The sequence below is a fragment of the Staurois parvus genome, unplaced genomic scaffold, assembly GCF_062004578.1.
Source record: "Staurois parvus isolate SC_StPar_1 unplaced genomic scaffold, SC_StPar_1.0 ptg000454l, whole genome shotgun sequence".
NCBI classification, from domain to species: domain Eukaryota; kingdom Metazoa; phylum Chordata; class Amphibia; order Anura; family Ranidae; genus Staurois; species Staurois parvus.
Window position 1 is genome coordinate 4,090,135 of NW_028318250.1, and position 14,886 is coordinate 4,105,020.

Consider the following 14,886-nt stretch of genomic DNA (forward strand, 5'->3'; position numbering starts at 1 on the left):
AGGGACTATAGTGTACATTTGGAATTGTATTCAGAATCAAATCCTACAAGGACGTTGTAACTACCCAAATGCAACTAAAATGACATCAATTGTTTATGTAATACAGTAGTAAATGGTTCTTATGTGGTTTCTTCATTGCCACAATTATTCAACCCCTTAAAGACTACCACTCTGAAGAACAGAGGTTCATACAGGTGCTTTCCATCAGGTATTGAAAACACCTGTGGATGTCACCGAGCAGCAATCAAGCATAATAAGCACCAATTAGGCAGCTTTAAAATGACTGTGATACTCAGCTCCTTCTAGACATTTACTGGTGTGGTTACAAACATGGTGAAGGCAAGAGAATGGTCCAGGAAGACAAGAGAAGAGGTGATTTCTCTTCACAGGAAGGGCAATGGCTATAAGAAGATTGCAAAGATGTTAAACATACCAAGAGACACCTTAGGAAGCATCATTCGCAAATTCAAGGCAAAGGGCACTGTTGAAACGCTACCTGGTCGTGGCAGAAAGAAGATGCTGACTTCGACTGCTGTGCGCTACCTGAAGCGTAGAGTGGAGAGAAGTCCCCGTGTGACTGCTGAGGAACTGAGAAAAGATTTGTCAGATGTGGGTACAGAAGTTTCAGCCCAGACAATAAGACGCACACTGCGTAATGAAGGCCTCCGTGCCAGAACTCCCAGGCGTACCCCCTTGCTGTCTCCAAAGAATAAGAAGAGTCGACTGCAGTATGCCAAAAGCCATGTGGACAAACCACAAAAGTTGTGGGATAGTGTTCTGTGGACTGATGAAACAAAATTAGAACTGTTTGGGCCCATGGATCAACGCTATGTTTGGAGGAGGAAGAACAAGGCCTATGATGAAAAGAACACCTTGCCTACTGTGAAGCATGGTGGAGGGTCAATCATGCTTTGGGGCTGTTTTGCTTCTGCAGGTACAGGGAAGCTTCAGCGTGTGCAAGGTACCATGAATTCTCTTCAGTACCAGGAGATATTGGATGGAAACGTGATGCAGTCCGTCACACACCTGAGGCTTGGGAGACGTTGGACCTTTCAACAGGACAATGATCCCAAGCATACCTCCAAGTCCACTAGAGCATGGTTGCAGAGGAAAGGCTGGAACATTTTGGAGTGGCCATCGCAGTCACCAGACTTAAATCCGATTGAGAACCTCTGGTGGGACTTAAAGAAAGCAGTTGCAGTGCGCAAGCCTAAGAATGTGACTGAACTGGAGGCCTTTGCCCATGAAGAATGGGCGAAGATACCCGTAGATCGCTGCAAGACACTTGTGTCAAGCTATGCTTCACGTTTAAAAGCTGTTATAACTGTAAAAGGATGCTGTACTAAGTACTAAGATTGAATGTCACTTGGGGGTTGAATAAAACTGATAATGCTGTGAGCACAGAAAAGACATTTGTGGTTATTTCATTATAACTGTTATGTTATATTTGTCTGACCTACAAGTGCCTCTTTAATGTAAATGTAAGCAAGATGACTGAATGATCAAAAGCAATGTCAAACTGGCCAAAACACTCAATTTCAGTGGGGGTTGAATAATTTTGGACACAACTGTAGCTGTCCAGAGCAGTGAAAGTTACGCTGTACGCATGCAATTGTCTGTGTAGCCATTGCCACTGCTTAGGTCCGATATGTAAATATCAACGTGTAATCATCAGCACTGACTACACACTATTGATAGTTGCATGTCTTCTGATTCAATGGATCATTCATTTAGTCTTTATGTCACAGGAGTAAATATTTTGTGTATCTGTTTTTCATGATAGCATTAGGTTCACTTAGCGTGGCCGGTCATTAGAATGAATGATGAGGTATGAAGGCAGAACCAGCATGTTTCAAAGAGTTGTGGTTGCCCCTCAGGTCTGCTCTGGCCAGTGGGAGAAGCCATTTCTTCTTAGAATTTGATTGGCCTCAGAAAATCAAATTTTACAAAGATAGAAATGGCTTCTCCTACTGACTGTCAAAGCAGACCTGATGGGACAGGGGAGGTGAAGCTAGAATTGTCTGTGTTTTCCCCATCAGGGGGCCATTTCTGCCTATGTAGAATAGGATTGGCCACCCCCACTGACCGTCAGGGTAGATGTGATGGGGAACCAACTGCCTGCAATTTTGTTGGCAATAATGTTAACATTGGTATCCTTTATTGTTGGGGCACAGATCGAAAAAGCCGCCTGGGTCCTAGCATCTAGGTGAGCAGAAGTAGTGGCCAATAGAGGCCATTTCCACCAAAATGTTGTACATGTTAACATTGCTCAGATATTACATGCATGGAATGCACAGAGCACTTATATGCAGGATCTTGCTGCCAGCTTTTGCCAGCAGGATCCTGAATAAAAACACTGGAGCACAGTGTGAATCAGTGGCAGGAAACCTGGAGCTCTTCTTTAATTCTGGAGCTGAAAGTATCTTTCACCAGTTATAACTCCTAATGCAATGAAAATCAATTCACAGCTTGGAATATCTCCAGAATATGATGGGATAAAGAGCAATTATATGCCATTACCCATAACACCCTGACTTAAAGTGTTACTAAACCCACAACAGTAAAATCAGTCTGTATATGCAGTAAAGCATGCTTGTTATGCTCCCTGTGGAACCTAAGGCATTAATTCTCTGCATTGTGTAAAAATGCTGTTGTACCTGTCTTCTCTGATCCTCCCCTTCTTCCAGTGTCTCCCTGTTATCTCCTGATAAGACATATCACATGCTCAGTTTGGTGTGTATTGCTAGAGAGGTTTTTTTTTCTTGGGAGAGTGCATATGATCAGCACAGGGCCAATTAGCACTGTCCCGACGGAGCTCAGGGGTTCTGCATCCTCCTAGAGCAGAATGAAACCGCCTCCTACAAGCTTTAACCAGTGCTCTGTGGAACACTGATAGAAATCACAAGACTGCTCTAACTGCTGAGAAAAGGTATTTAGCAGTTTATATTTCCTAAATTAATTCTATTTCCATGTTGTGTGTACTGTGGGAGACCAGATATAGTGAATGCAGGGTCCTGGGTTTAGTAACACTTTAAGTAAAGAGGCTAGAAATCTTTAACATGTGCTTTACTAGCAACTGCCGGGCATATTTGGAAGAAGATCATAGGACATCCTGTTGATGTACATTGGGCAACTGTTACATTTTTTTCTTGAAATATCTGCAGATATATGGAAATCTTCAGGGCTCAATTAGAGCATAACGCATGTCATGCCAAGTGTTGACACTGTGGAACCTAAAAAGGGTTAATCCTCTGCATTGTGTAAAAAGGACATTTGATCCTGTCTTCTCTGATCCTCCCCTTCTTCCACGTTCCCCATTTCATCTCCTGATAGAACACAGCCTCGGGGACACACTACACATGGTCAGTTTGGTGTGTACCGTTAAGAGTTTTTTTCTTTTGCTAGGCGGGTGCATGTGATCAGCACAGGGCCAATCAGCACTCTCCAGACAGAGGGACGGGGTTATGCAATCTAATAAGGCAGTGAAAGGAGAATGAAAACTCCTACAAGCTTTAACCAGTACTCTGCTGGACACTGATAGAAGTCACAAGACTGCTCTAACTGCTGATGAGAAAAGGCATTTAGCAGTTTATATTTACTAAAATAATTGCATTTCCTTGTTCTGTGTACTGTGGGAGACCGGATAGATGAATGCAGGGTCCTGGGTTTAGTAACACTTTAATTTTTCATTAGTTTAAACAGTCATGACAAAATAAAGACAGAAGACCAGAGGCAAAAGCAGGTAAGTATTAATACTGTTCTTCTTCGGCTGATTGTATTATTTAATGTTATTTTTAATTTGTTTTTCTATGTTTAAAAAAAATAAAGTGTAGACACACCAAAAGATTACTATTTTAACTAGAAACACAGAGAAAGAGTTCCATTTCTTACTAGGGGCATGAATGGTGCTCGAGGATGCCCAAACTCTGATTTGTATCTTAGTGCAGACTTCTGGGTAAATCATTGAGCCAATGACAGAGGCAGGAAATGGCACTTCCAGGGAGCACTCCATACACCATGTGTGTACAGAACACCTCCAGGTTGCCATATTACATTGCATTTTACAGAAAATTACAGCCTAGATTGAAAATGAAGTTTTAAGACCATTCAGTTACAATATGACTCGTGTTGCAATTGTATATGCTGTATTATTTTTTTTATCGGCGATTTGTTTTCCCCCACGAAAGTGGAGTTACCCTTTAATATTTCCAATTAAAAGTCTTGCCAAGAGTAGATACAGTAAATGCCCCTGTACCATTATTAGCCCCCAATACAGGCCTCAGAACAGCAAGCAACCAAAAGCCAGTGCCATCTTCCACCAAGCCAGTAAGCAGTGTAGTATTGCACATGACGTTTTTCTTTATAAAACACTAATAGAGACGCCATCTACTTTCAAGTCTTCAGGAAAATGGCTTCTTTATTAGGGCCTATGAAGAAGAGTATTGCACAAACAGTACTGTGTAGTCCAATGGCTCGCTGGAAGCCATGAGCCTGCCAAATATAACTACTACTTCCAAAATTACACCCCCACGCCCAAAGAACAAAAGGTATAGGTTTGTTCTTATTCGGCAGGTTTCAAGGAGGTCAGTAAGGCTGGGCCGAGGAGTCAGGGAAGTCCCTAGTAGAAACGTAAATGAGAAAAGCACACAGTGGAAATAACGTGTAACATTTTAGTGTATACTTTTAGACTAGACTTGTAAAAGTGTATCTAAACCCAAAAACAAAAATGTAATACATGTCAGCTTACCAGTTCTTAGATCAGGTGGTTACATTAGTTTATTTTCATTCGTTAGGTTTTATTTCCTTTATTTTACGTGGTGATGCTACAAATATTACACTGCCTGCCCTAGGGTCTATATACGTTCACTCACTCACTCACCCTACACTGTATCTATGAAGGAAGTCATGGTTGTTACCCAGGCTGAACATCAAGCATGTCTTCCTCTTTTCATCTCCATTACGTAAAGGATGGCGATACACAGTTTAAAGAATAATAAGATGAACCTGATCAGTGGTATTAAACCCAAAACCAAAAAATGAATGTAATATGTTGCAGCTTACCAATTCTTAGATGTGGTGGCTGCAGTAGTTTTAATTTTATTTAGTCTTTTGTTTTCACCTGGTGAGCTGATTAGTAACACACCTCCCGTATTAGTATGCCCCCACTCTGGATGAAGGAGCACAAAGTGGCACCTTTTGACAGCAGCTTTGTCAGTCTAGTGAATGGGAAAATTAGATGTACTAGCAGATTTAGATACACTAACAAAATGAAATCAAATTACAGCTAACGCTTTATAAGCAGTTACAGCAGTTTTTTTTTTGGGGGGGGATAAAGGACATATATATATATATATATATATATATATATATATATATAAACTGATCATTGTAAGCATCCCTGCCAGTGGTAAATGGTTTGTGGCATTCCTGCAACTGATACATGCAAGAGAGCTTGTTCTTTTGGCCAGATCACCAGATGAAAATAGAAGAAAAAAAGCCTAACAAAGAAAACAAATGCAGCCATCACCTTCAAGAATTGGTAAGCTGCAATATAATACAAGTTTGCTTTTGGGTTTAATATTGCATTAGGCTCCCTGCACATTCCTTGGCAAATTAAAAAAAAAAAAATAAAAAGAAAACCGGTCATATGGAACGTTTTAGTACAATGTTTAGGAGTGGTTAACCTTTTTTTTCTACCATTAAAATCCAATCAAAAACGCAAACCAGAGGGTTTTTTTCCCCCTTTAAAGCTGAGCGTAGAATATGCCTTTAAATGTCCTAATATGCATGGATACATAGCTGCATAACACTGAGCTGCTTCTACAAACAAAACTTCTGTAAAAGTGGAGATTTTTTGAAGCCTGTGTGCATGGAGCCTTAGCCCTGGTTCACACCAAATGCGGCTTTAAAATTTCACTTCTTCAGCTCAAGTTGGGAGATTTCACAGCCGCTAGTCTGTGTAATTTCATGTGTGGCTTGCCGACATCAGATATCAATGCAAGTTGCACATGAAAATCATTAAAAATAGTGCAGGAAAAAAAAATAAATAAATCGGTGCAAGGTGGAGTCCCATAGATTTGAACGGTTCCATAAGCACAAATAGGGTGCAAATTGTCATGCGATTTTGAACTGTCAAATTGCATGACAAATCGCATTGGAGTGAATGGGGGCCTTAAGGCGTTTTTAGTACTTAAAGGTAAAGAAAGGAAACAGAGTAGATACAAAAGTAACAATGTTACTTTGTAGCTCTCTATCTTGCATCTGAACAATGTTTATAAACATAGCACCAGCCAATATTTTTTTGACTGCAAGAGCTATCACAGCTATTACATATGTTGTATTTACACAGCAACTTTTATTTCAACAGTTGGGATTTTCCAGCAAGTGCAAGGGGGCAGAGGTGAAGAACTACATGTCCTGTGTATTTTTATGACATTTTTTTTGGATGTGTGTCCAGTGTGCACACCTGGTCAGGTATGTCCTGCAAAGGAAAGTGAACACTAAACCACATAGAAAAATAATAGTATGGAGTATGGGTCCTTACCTGTAAAGAGTGTTAAATGCCTTTTCACAACCCTGTACGTCACATTCAAATGGCTTTTCTTTTGTGTGAACACGTACATGGATTTTCAGACTGTAAGATGTAAGAAACGCTTTCCCACAACCCTCTTGATTGCAGACAAACGTGTACTCCCCTCTGTGTGTTTTCTGGTGTGTACGCAGATTTCCAGCAGTACTGTACGTTCTTAGGCAGCCTTCAAATGTACATTGGTACCTCTTTACCTGTAATAAAGCACAACATTTTACTTGTCTCTCTCCCAAGTTACTTCTTTCCTTCTATCCAAAAGAATCTAAATAATGCACAGACAATATATGTGAAAATTGTCTCCTGAAAAGTTACTAAATACGGAACTGTAGAAGAGATGAAAGCAGATCCAAACCATAACTGGATGGCATTTAGCCGGTTAAAGCACTGTATAACAAGTGGCATGCTTTTTTTTTCTCTAAAACATTGCTTTACCTTTTTTCCAATTTTTTTTGTATCTCACTGCTGCTGATCTCCAGTCATTTTTGCCACTTTCTGTCTATATTCACTAGCTCCAGCACCAGCCAAAGCCACAGAGGAGATTTCTCTTCACGCCATGTCCCAGAGACATAATAGAAGTGTGAGGAAATTTCTACAAAGTAAAGAGAATTCATCTCATAGACAGTTGTCACTGAAACAGGTGTGCCCATTGGAAAACCTACCCCGTTCAGGAGACAGCTCTAGACTTTTGAACCTAGCAACTGGTACACATAGGGGAAAAAAAAGAAAAACTTAAAAGCATAAAAGTTCACCTTCAGGAACATGTTACATGTTCTATGTTTTTAAGGTGGAACACGCAACATATTCCCGTTCCTGCAATGGCTCAGTGATCCGATCCCTCTGTGTGACAGCAGTACAGGGAGAGGTTTCCCGTGCCAGTTGTCACTTTTTGAAAAGAGAGTGGCTGCACGGGACTCCATCCACATGACCGTGTCAGTTATTCACATTAAGTACAGACACCCCCTTTGCAGCTGTCGGCTTGTAGTTCTCAATGTACTACCATGGCGCTGTTGTGCACTCTGGTAGTTCATTGATCCTTCTGTCAGTGTGAAACTGCCGGGCAGACAGCTTACACTGACAGTCTGCACGAGTCCTGCACGATCACTTGTGAAAGTCTCCATAAAAAAAAAAAAAATTGTAAAATGCCCTTTTTTTTCCTGCAGAAAAAAAAAAATAAGTGCCTTTATTTATTTATTTTAAAGGTGAGATTATCAATTAAAAGGGGCTCTAATCCTTCCTTACTGTACCCAAAATTAAGGAGCACGGCCCTCTGAACCCTCCTGTATTAAATTGTACTGTAAGTATACTGTCTGCCTTTATGTTGTAAAGCTCTGCGTAAACTGTTGCCACTATATAAATCCTGTATAATAATAATAAAAAACAACAAAAAAGATAGTTTGTCTATAGATATATGTAAACTTCATTCTCTTTAAGCCTACATTCACGCTGGCACATGGCAAAGAAGCTAATGCACCTTTTTGAACTTTGCATATTTTTGCACAGTGCCATTTTGCATGTTTTTCGTTTGTTCTTGAGCATAAACCTGATTCTTGCTTGGTGCATTTGCCATGCCATTAACAATTAAAGGGTTACTAAACCCAGGACCCTGCATTGATTATATCTCCCACAGTACACAGAACATGGAAATGCAATTATTTTGGCCCACAGCCATTTCCTCCTGTACCACTATCCCCTCCCTCCCTCCTAGATTGTAAGAACCAAGGAGCAGGGTCCTCAAACCCCTCGTGTATTGTATTGTTACTGTATTGTCTCATGTACTGTCCCCCACTCTAATGTACAGCGATGAGCAAACTTTTTGGCGCTATATAAATACTGTATAAGAATAATAATTTTAGCAAATATAAACTGCTAAATACCTTTTCTCATCAGCAGTATATAGCAGTCTTGTGCCTTCTATCAGTGTCCAGCAGAGTACATGCTAAAGCTTGCAGGAGGATTTTAATTTTGCACTAGGAGGATGCAGAACCCCTGACCTCTGTCTGGACCGTGCTGATTGGTCCTGTGCTGATCACATGCACTCTCCCAAGTATAAAAAAAAAATCCTCTCTAACAATACACACCAAACTGAGCATGTGCAGAGCGTCGCCACACAATATGTCTTATCAGGAGATAAGATGGGGGCACTGGAAGAAGGGGAGGGTCAGGAAGCAGTCAGGATTAAACAGCATTTTTATACAATGCGGAGAATTAATCCCTTAGGTTCCACAGTGAGTACAACAAGCATGCTTTACTGCATATACACAGGGATGTGCAATTTCTATAGCCTGATGCCTGGGACATGCAGCTCAGGGCGCCAGGCAAGAGGTTTTTCCTTATATTTAGCCCTGCTGCGGGCATGCAGCAGGAATTCAAGCCGATGGTTGCCTCTCTTGTAAAAGAAATCCAAGCAGCTAACTAGTCACTGGATTGCTTTTACAAGCAGCGGGAAGGGACATCCACCCTTCCGTGTGCTGTCCTGTTGCACCAGGACACCTGATCGACCATCTGGTACTTCCACTCTGATATAGGAAACAGGAAGCAATGAGCATACATCACGTCCGGTTTCTCTGAATGTAAATGGTGCCATTTTTAAAATGCATTTGATCACACCGATCTTGTGTGATCAAATGCTTTTAAGGGCAGAGGAGGAATCTGGGGTCTTATTGATCCCAGATCTCTTGATAAAGCGCACCTGTCACTGCCTATTGCTGTCACAACATATGTTTACATTCCTTGTGACAGCAATAAAAGTGATAAAAAAAAATTCAAGCGACAGTATTAAAATAAATTTTTTTTAAAGCACCCCCATCCATGCACGCAAATGCAAACGCATGCGTTGGTCCTGCACACATGTACACAGAATTCGGTCCACACATGTGATGCAGCACCGAGAATGTCAGCTCATGGGCAGTAATTCTAGCACCAGACCTCCTCTGAAATTTCAAGTGTTAACCTGTAAAGACTTTGAAAGCGTCACCTATGGGTAGTAAATGGTCAGCATGACATGTTTGGTATCTATTTACTCAGAGTAACATCATCTTTTATATTTTTGCCAAAAAATTGGGTTTAGTATTGTATTGTTTTTCTACATTAAAATTAAAAAAAAAGTGTTTTTCCCCCAAAAAAATTGCATTTGAAAAACTGCTGCACACATATCGTGTTACATAAAAAAAAAAAATTTTTTATATATATATATATATATATATATATATATATATATATGAGTTTTAAGAAATGTTATAGCAATTTAAGTCACCATAAAGCCCCTTTTTTTTTTAAGAGCCCCAGACATTCCTAAAAGCACCTCTGCCTAATAAAAAAATATCAACCCTTCATATTTTCCAAACTGGCAAAAATTGTTTTTTTATATCAGGACAAGCAGATTGTCATGAGGGACAAGTAGACTGGAACCCTGATTTAGTCCTTGGACAAGTACCGGTAGTTTAAAAAATTTCCACACCTCTGATATACACACTAATTTTACTGTTGTGGGTTTAGTAACACTTTAAGGGCATCGCACATATGACACGTTTTTCACGTTTCATAAACACATGCAAAATTGTGGGATTTTGTGTGTGCTCACATGCTACAATAACGTGAATGTGGATAGTTTATAATCACCAGATCCAAGGTCTCTGGAAGACATTAGGTAAAAAAAAACAAAAAACAATGAGCTGTGCAAATTACAAAGCTACATCTGCAATGCTGCTACTTGTGGCACATCACATGGCTGCATGTTACGCGTAAACATACACCAAACTTAGTATTTTTTACGTTTTATTGCATTTGAAGATAATTTCCAAACACGTTATCAGTTATCCACACATTAACATCTAAGTCTGGAATGCACTCCACTTTGCAAGTCAAAGTGAAACTGTGTAGCTTATCATTAATGACCCACCCTCCCATCTCTGGTTGTGCAAGAGTGGAAAAAAATACTGCATAGTCACACTTACAAAATATTCAAGGAAAATTAAAAAAAAACAAACAAAAACACAGCACACAAATGGCCTTTTATTAAACTGTCAATACTAGAGCGGGATAAAATTAGCTGTACTTGTCAAAACAACTTTAGCAGATACACAGACTTCAAGATTGTTTACTACAATATCAACATATTTAAACTTTTTAGAAGGCCTCTTAGGGCTCCTGTACACTGCAGCTGCTAAACTGACATTCAGGAGCTGTTCAGTGTTTTTTACAGCAGCCCCTGAACTCTCCCTAATGTTTTCCTATGTGTCCATGTACACCATGTCGTTTACAGGCAGTTGAGTTTACAGTCGTTTTTTTTAACGCACCAAAGTTGCATTCAGGAGTAGATTTTACCAGGGTTTCAAAGCCAAACGCTTGTAAACACGGTTAATCACGTTTATAAGAGTTTGCGTTTAGAAGCGTTTTTTTTACAGTTCCATATCCAGATGCTGTCCAGAACTTTTTTTCAATCATCAGAAATGCATGCAAAGCGTTTTCCATGTATTCAAATGGACCTAGTACACCAGCGCAGTCAGTTCGTGAAGGAAAAAATGGTAGAACGTGCTGCATTATGCTCATGATGGGATTCATAGTGAATACAACCAGAAAAGACAGGAAATCTCAACACATACTGCTCTCTCTGCTCTCTCCATTTCTTTCAAAATGTCTGAAATAGTTAATTACTTACTATTTTTCATTATTTCATTATTCTGGGCATTTGGGAAGGTCTCCGGAGGTTATCTTTTAAAAAACGCTTCTAAACGCAAACGCACATATACATGCGTAAACGTGGTATGCAAACGCAAAATTACATTTTTTAACCTACAACTTCCAGCAGTCAGTTTCCATTGTTCAGAAGAGTTTTCCAAACACCCCGTGTATATGAGCCCTTACACACACAGGTGCCTGAGCAACAAAAATTCTGAATGACCTGAATGGCTGCATACGGCTGTATTGGGGTATGTAGGTAATGATTCTATTTTTTTTGCATGCACCCCTATGCTAAAATAATAAACATATCATATTTACCTGCTCTGTGCTATGGTATTGTACAAAGTGGCCCCAAACCTCCTCTTCTAGGACTCCTCCTCTTCTGTGTGTGTCCCCATACAAGCGGTTTGCTATGAGGGCACACCTACAGGCTCGCTCAGATTATCGCTGAATTCTCACAGCCGCTCTGAGAAGAGAGCGGGACTGTCAGTCTCTGCTGTCTGATCTGCCCCCCATGTTCACTATAGCGCTGGGCTATGAAGGAGGATGGAGCAGCTGGCTCAAGCTCCCAGAAGTTCACCGGTGCCGCTCCAGACTCTGGGATGGATCCTGACTTTGAAGTCGAGATCTGTGCCTAACGTGGACCGGCTGAGTGACATCAGTCGACAGTGTCCTTCAGCCCGCTGTCCGCTGAAAACGGGTAACAAGAGTGCAGAACGAACTGCACACCTGTAATTCACAGAAGTACAACCAAAAGAACTTTGGCTGAACTTCTCCTTTAACTGGGCACTCAATTAATAAAATATAAATTCACACACACATCAAACAGAAGAAGGTAGCTGGAAAAGTTACATAAAACAATAAACTCTTTATTATTTTCAAATATACTAAACTACCAAGACCATACTTTGACTAGGGAATCAGTACTTGACCAAATGAGATCAAATATACACAATTTCAACAAGTACATGTAAAAGGCAAATAGCTAATACATGCACCTATATAGCTGTGAACTGACTTATTAGGGAAAAAAAAAAAAAGATACAGTTTTTTTCACTGTGGTAAGCTGCACATTAAAAAAAACGGGTATGGCTTTTAATACACAGTGCTTAGAAAAAATAAAAAGCTTTTTTTTTGTCTAATGCATTTTTTTCCCTTGAAAGTATTGAAAAAGCATCAAAAAGTGCATTGATGCATGTTTTAATGTGTGCTGCAATGCACTTATTACACTACACATCAAAACCCACTTCTTAATGTAGACATGCATTACGACATAACTGACAAGTTTAATTAGAAAACATATTAGGCAAAGGTGTGAAACCAGCCTGAGAGCCTGTTTGTATCCTTCTGTCAATAATAAACCACAGTTTACTGTTCTGCCATTATAATTCTGAATGGCATCCAGTGCACTATTACAGTAGGAGGCAAGGCATCCGCACTGCAGGGCACAAGCTCATACCATGATGTGTTAGGGAAAAAAAAAAAAAGGTCACGTCTGTTTTTTCCATGTGCTGCCAACCCATTCATTATGAATGGGCTGCCCTAATGCAGCACGCCTTAACGCACAGTAAAAGAAGCAAGAATAGTCCCTTAGGGTTGATATTCACTTGAAGTATTTTCAATAAATACATCACTGAATCAAATAGAGGTGTTTTTATATCTACCTATAATTCCACTTTATATTTGGCAGTCATAAAATGCCACCGCTATGTATGATTTTACTTTTACACATATTGCAGTGTTTACATTTAATGATACACTGTCCAATTCATCCAATCTCTGTTCCTTATATTATCATCAAATTTTTATGAAAGTAATGGATTTTGTGTGTCCTGCATAACCATAATGGACAGCCTTACCGATAACATTCCCATTATTTTAACCACTTGCCCCCAGAGGATTTACCCGCCTTCCTGACCTGGCCATTTTTTGCTTTACGGTGCTGCGTTATTTTAACTGACAATTGCGTGGTCATGCAACACTGCACCCAAATGAAATTTACGGCCTTTTTTCCCCTAAAAATAGAGCTTTCTTTCGGTGGTATTTGATCGCCTGTGCAGTTTTTATTTTTGCGCTATAAACAAAAAAAGACCGAAAATGTTGAGGAAAAAAAAAAAACTATATTTTTTACTTTTTGCTATTAAACGTGTCCAATAAAATAAAATTAAAAAAAAATTTCATCATAAATTTATGGCAAAATGTATTCTGCTACGTCTTCATCTCTATGTGCAAATTAATTGGTTTACGTAAATGTTATAGTGATTACAAATGGCAGTATATATACTTGGATTTTTCTTTTTTTTTTTACTAGTAATGACGGCAATCAGCGACTTATATAGCGGGACTGCGGCGGGCATTCTAATACTGGGAGGAACTGACTTGGTGTTACTGACATCCCCAGTGACACCAATGCAGTGGTTAGTGCTAATAAAAAGCACTGATACTGTACTAATGGCACTAGGCAGGAAAGGATTAACATCTGGGGCGATCAAAGGGTTAACTGTGCGCTGTGTGTGTTTTACTATGGGGCTGTGTTTGTGCTTTCCACTGTAAGCACACTGCTTTGTATGGCTCTGCTATGCAAAAACATACAAAGCAGTGTGCTGGAGCAGACAGGGGAGAGAACTGTATTGTTAACATACAGTTCTCTCCACCAGTTGGTATTACTAAGCGATCACCGGGTGCCGGTGAGTAAACACCGGCTGAGACCCAGTGATTGACAACCGAGGCCGCGAATGGCAGCACGGGTAGGGCGTGCACCCCTACCCGGAAATGCAAAATCACGTATATATACATGATTTTACAAACCCCTATGGTGGTAAAGCGGTTAGCAAAGAAAGATTTTTTTTTTTTTTTTTACAAGATATCTACCTAACTGCCTAATAGAACTGCTCTCTTATTGTAGCATGTATGGCAAGTATTAAATAGCCAAGAACCAGCAAACAAAAAGTGTGCTAATTAAACCTAGGAGTATGCTTTCATAGGAGTAAATTCACCCAAAACCTGCAAACTCAATACCTATATTGGTATTAAACTGTACATACATAGCAAAGGTTTTGTTTTTTATTAATTTTGGAGACAGCAGGGTATAGAGAAAAAAATCCTTGTATTTGTATTCCAACTGTGTCACTTTCACTTTCAATAGGTTTTTATTGGGTAATTTTGCAAAAGATACAATGGTTACCGTAATTTCAAATACTAACAGAAAGACAAAGTCAATGGTTCGAAAGTCAGACACGTTATAACATCATACACAAAAAGAGCCGTAAACAACAAATCATTTGGAAAGACATATACATTGATTGCTTTACATCAAGAAGAGAAAAAATGAAACAACCCGACATGGGTGACAAGAAAAAGTCCACACATCTGCATCGTAAAAACAGATGCAGGTGGGTAGAGTAATGATGTTTGAACTACATTACTTAATAAACATAAAAAAAAGAAAAATTTAAACAGGAACAGATCATATTTCACCAATCAGTCCTGTGGTGGAGCCCAGAGGAAAGTTTTAAAAAAAAAAAAAAGGGGGAAAAAAAGGAAAATAGGAAATAAAGAAGGGTATGAGGTGCCCAAGCCAGAACCCTGGGGGTTCAGTGTTATAATGATGTGTAGCT

General features: G+C 39.6%; 1 protein-coding gene across 1 annotated transcript in view; it reads right to left on the reverse strand.

The window, feature by feature from the left end:
- MTF1 (metal regulatory transcription factor 1) overlaps positions 1-14,886 on the reverse strand; it is a 69,957-nt gene that overhangs the window by 37,275 nt on the left and 17,796 nt on the right. Inside the window, exon 2 of the mRNA XM_089688789.1 lies at positions 6,545-6,783. Within this exon, the coding sequence (XP_089544915.1) occupies positions 6,545-6,783 (239 nt within the window). The remainder of the gene's footprint in view (positions 1-6,544; positions 6,784-14,886) is intronic.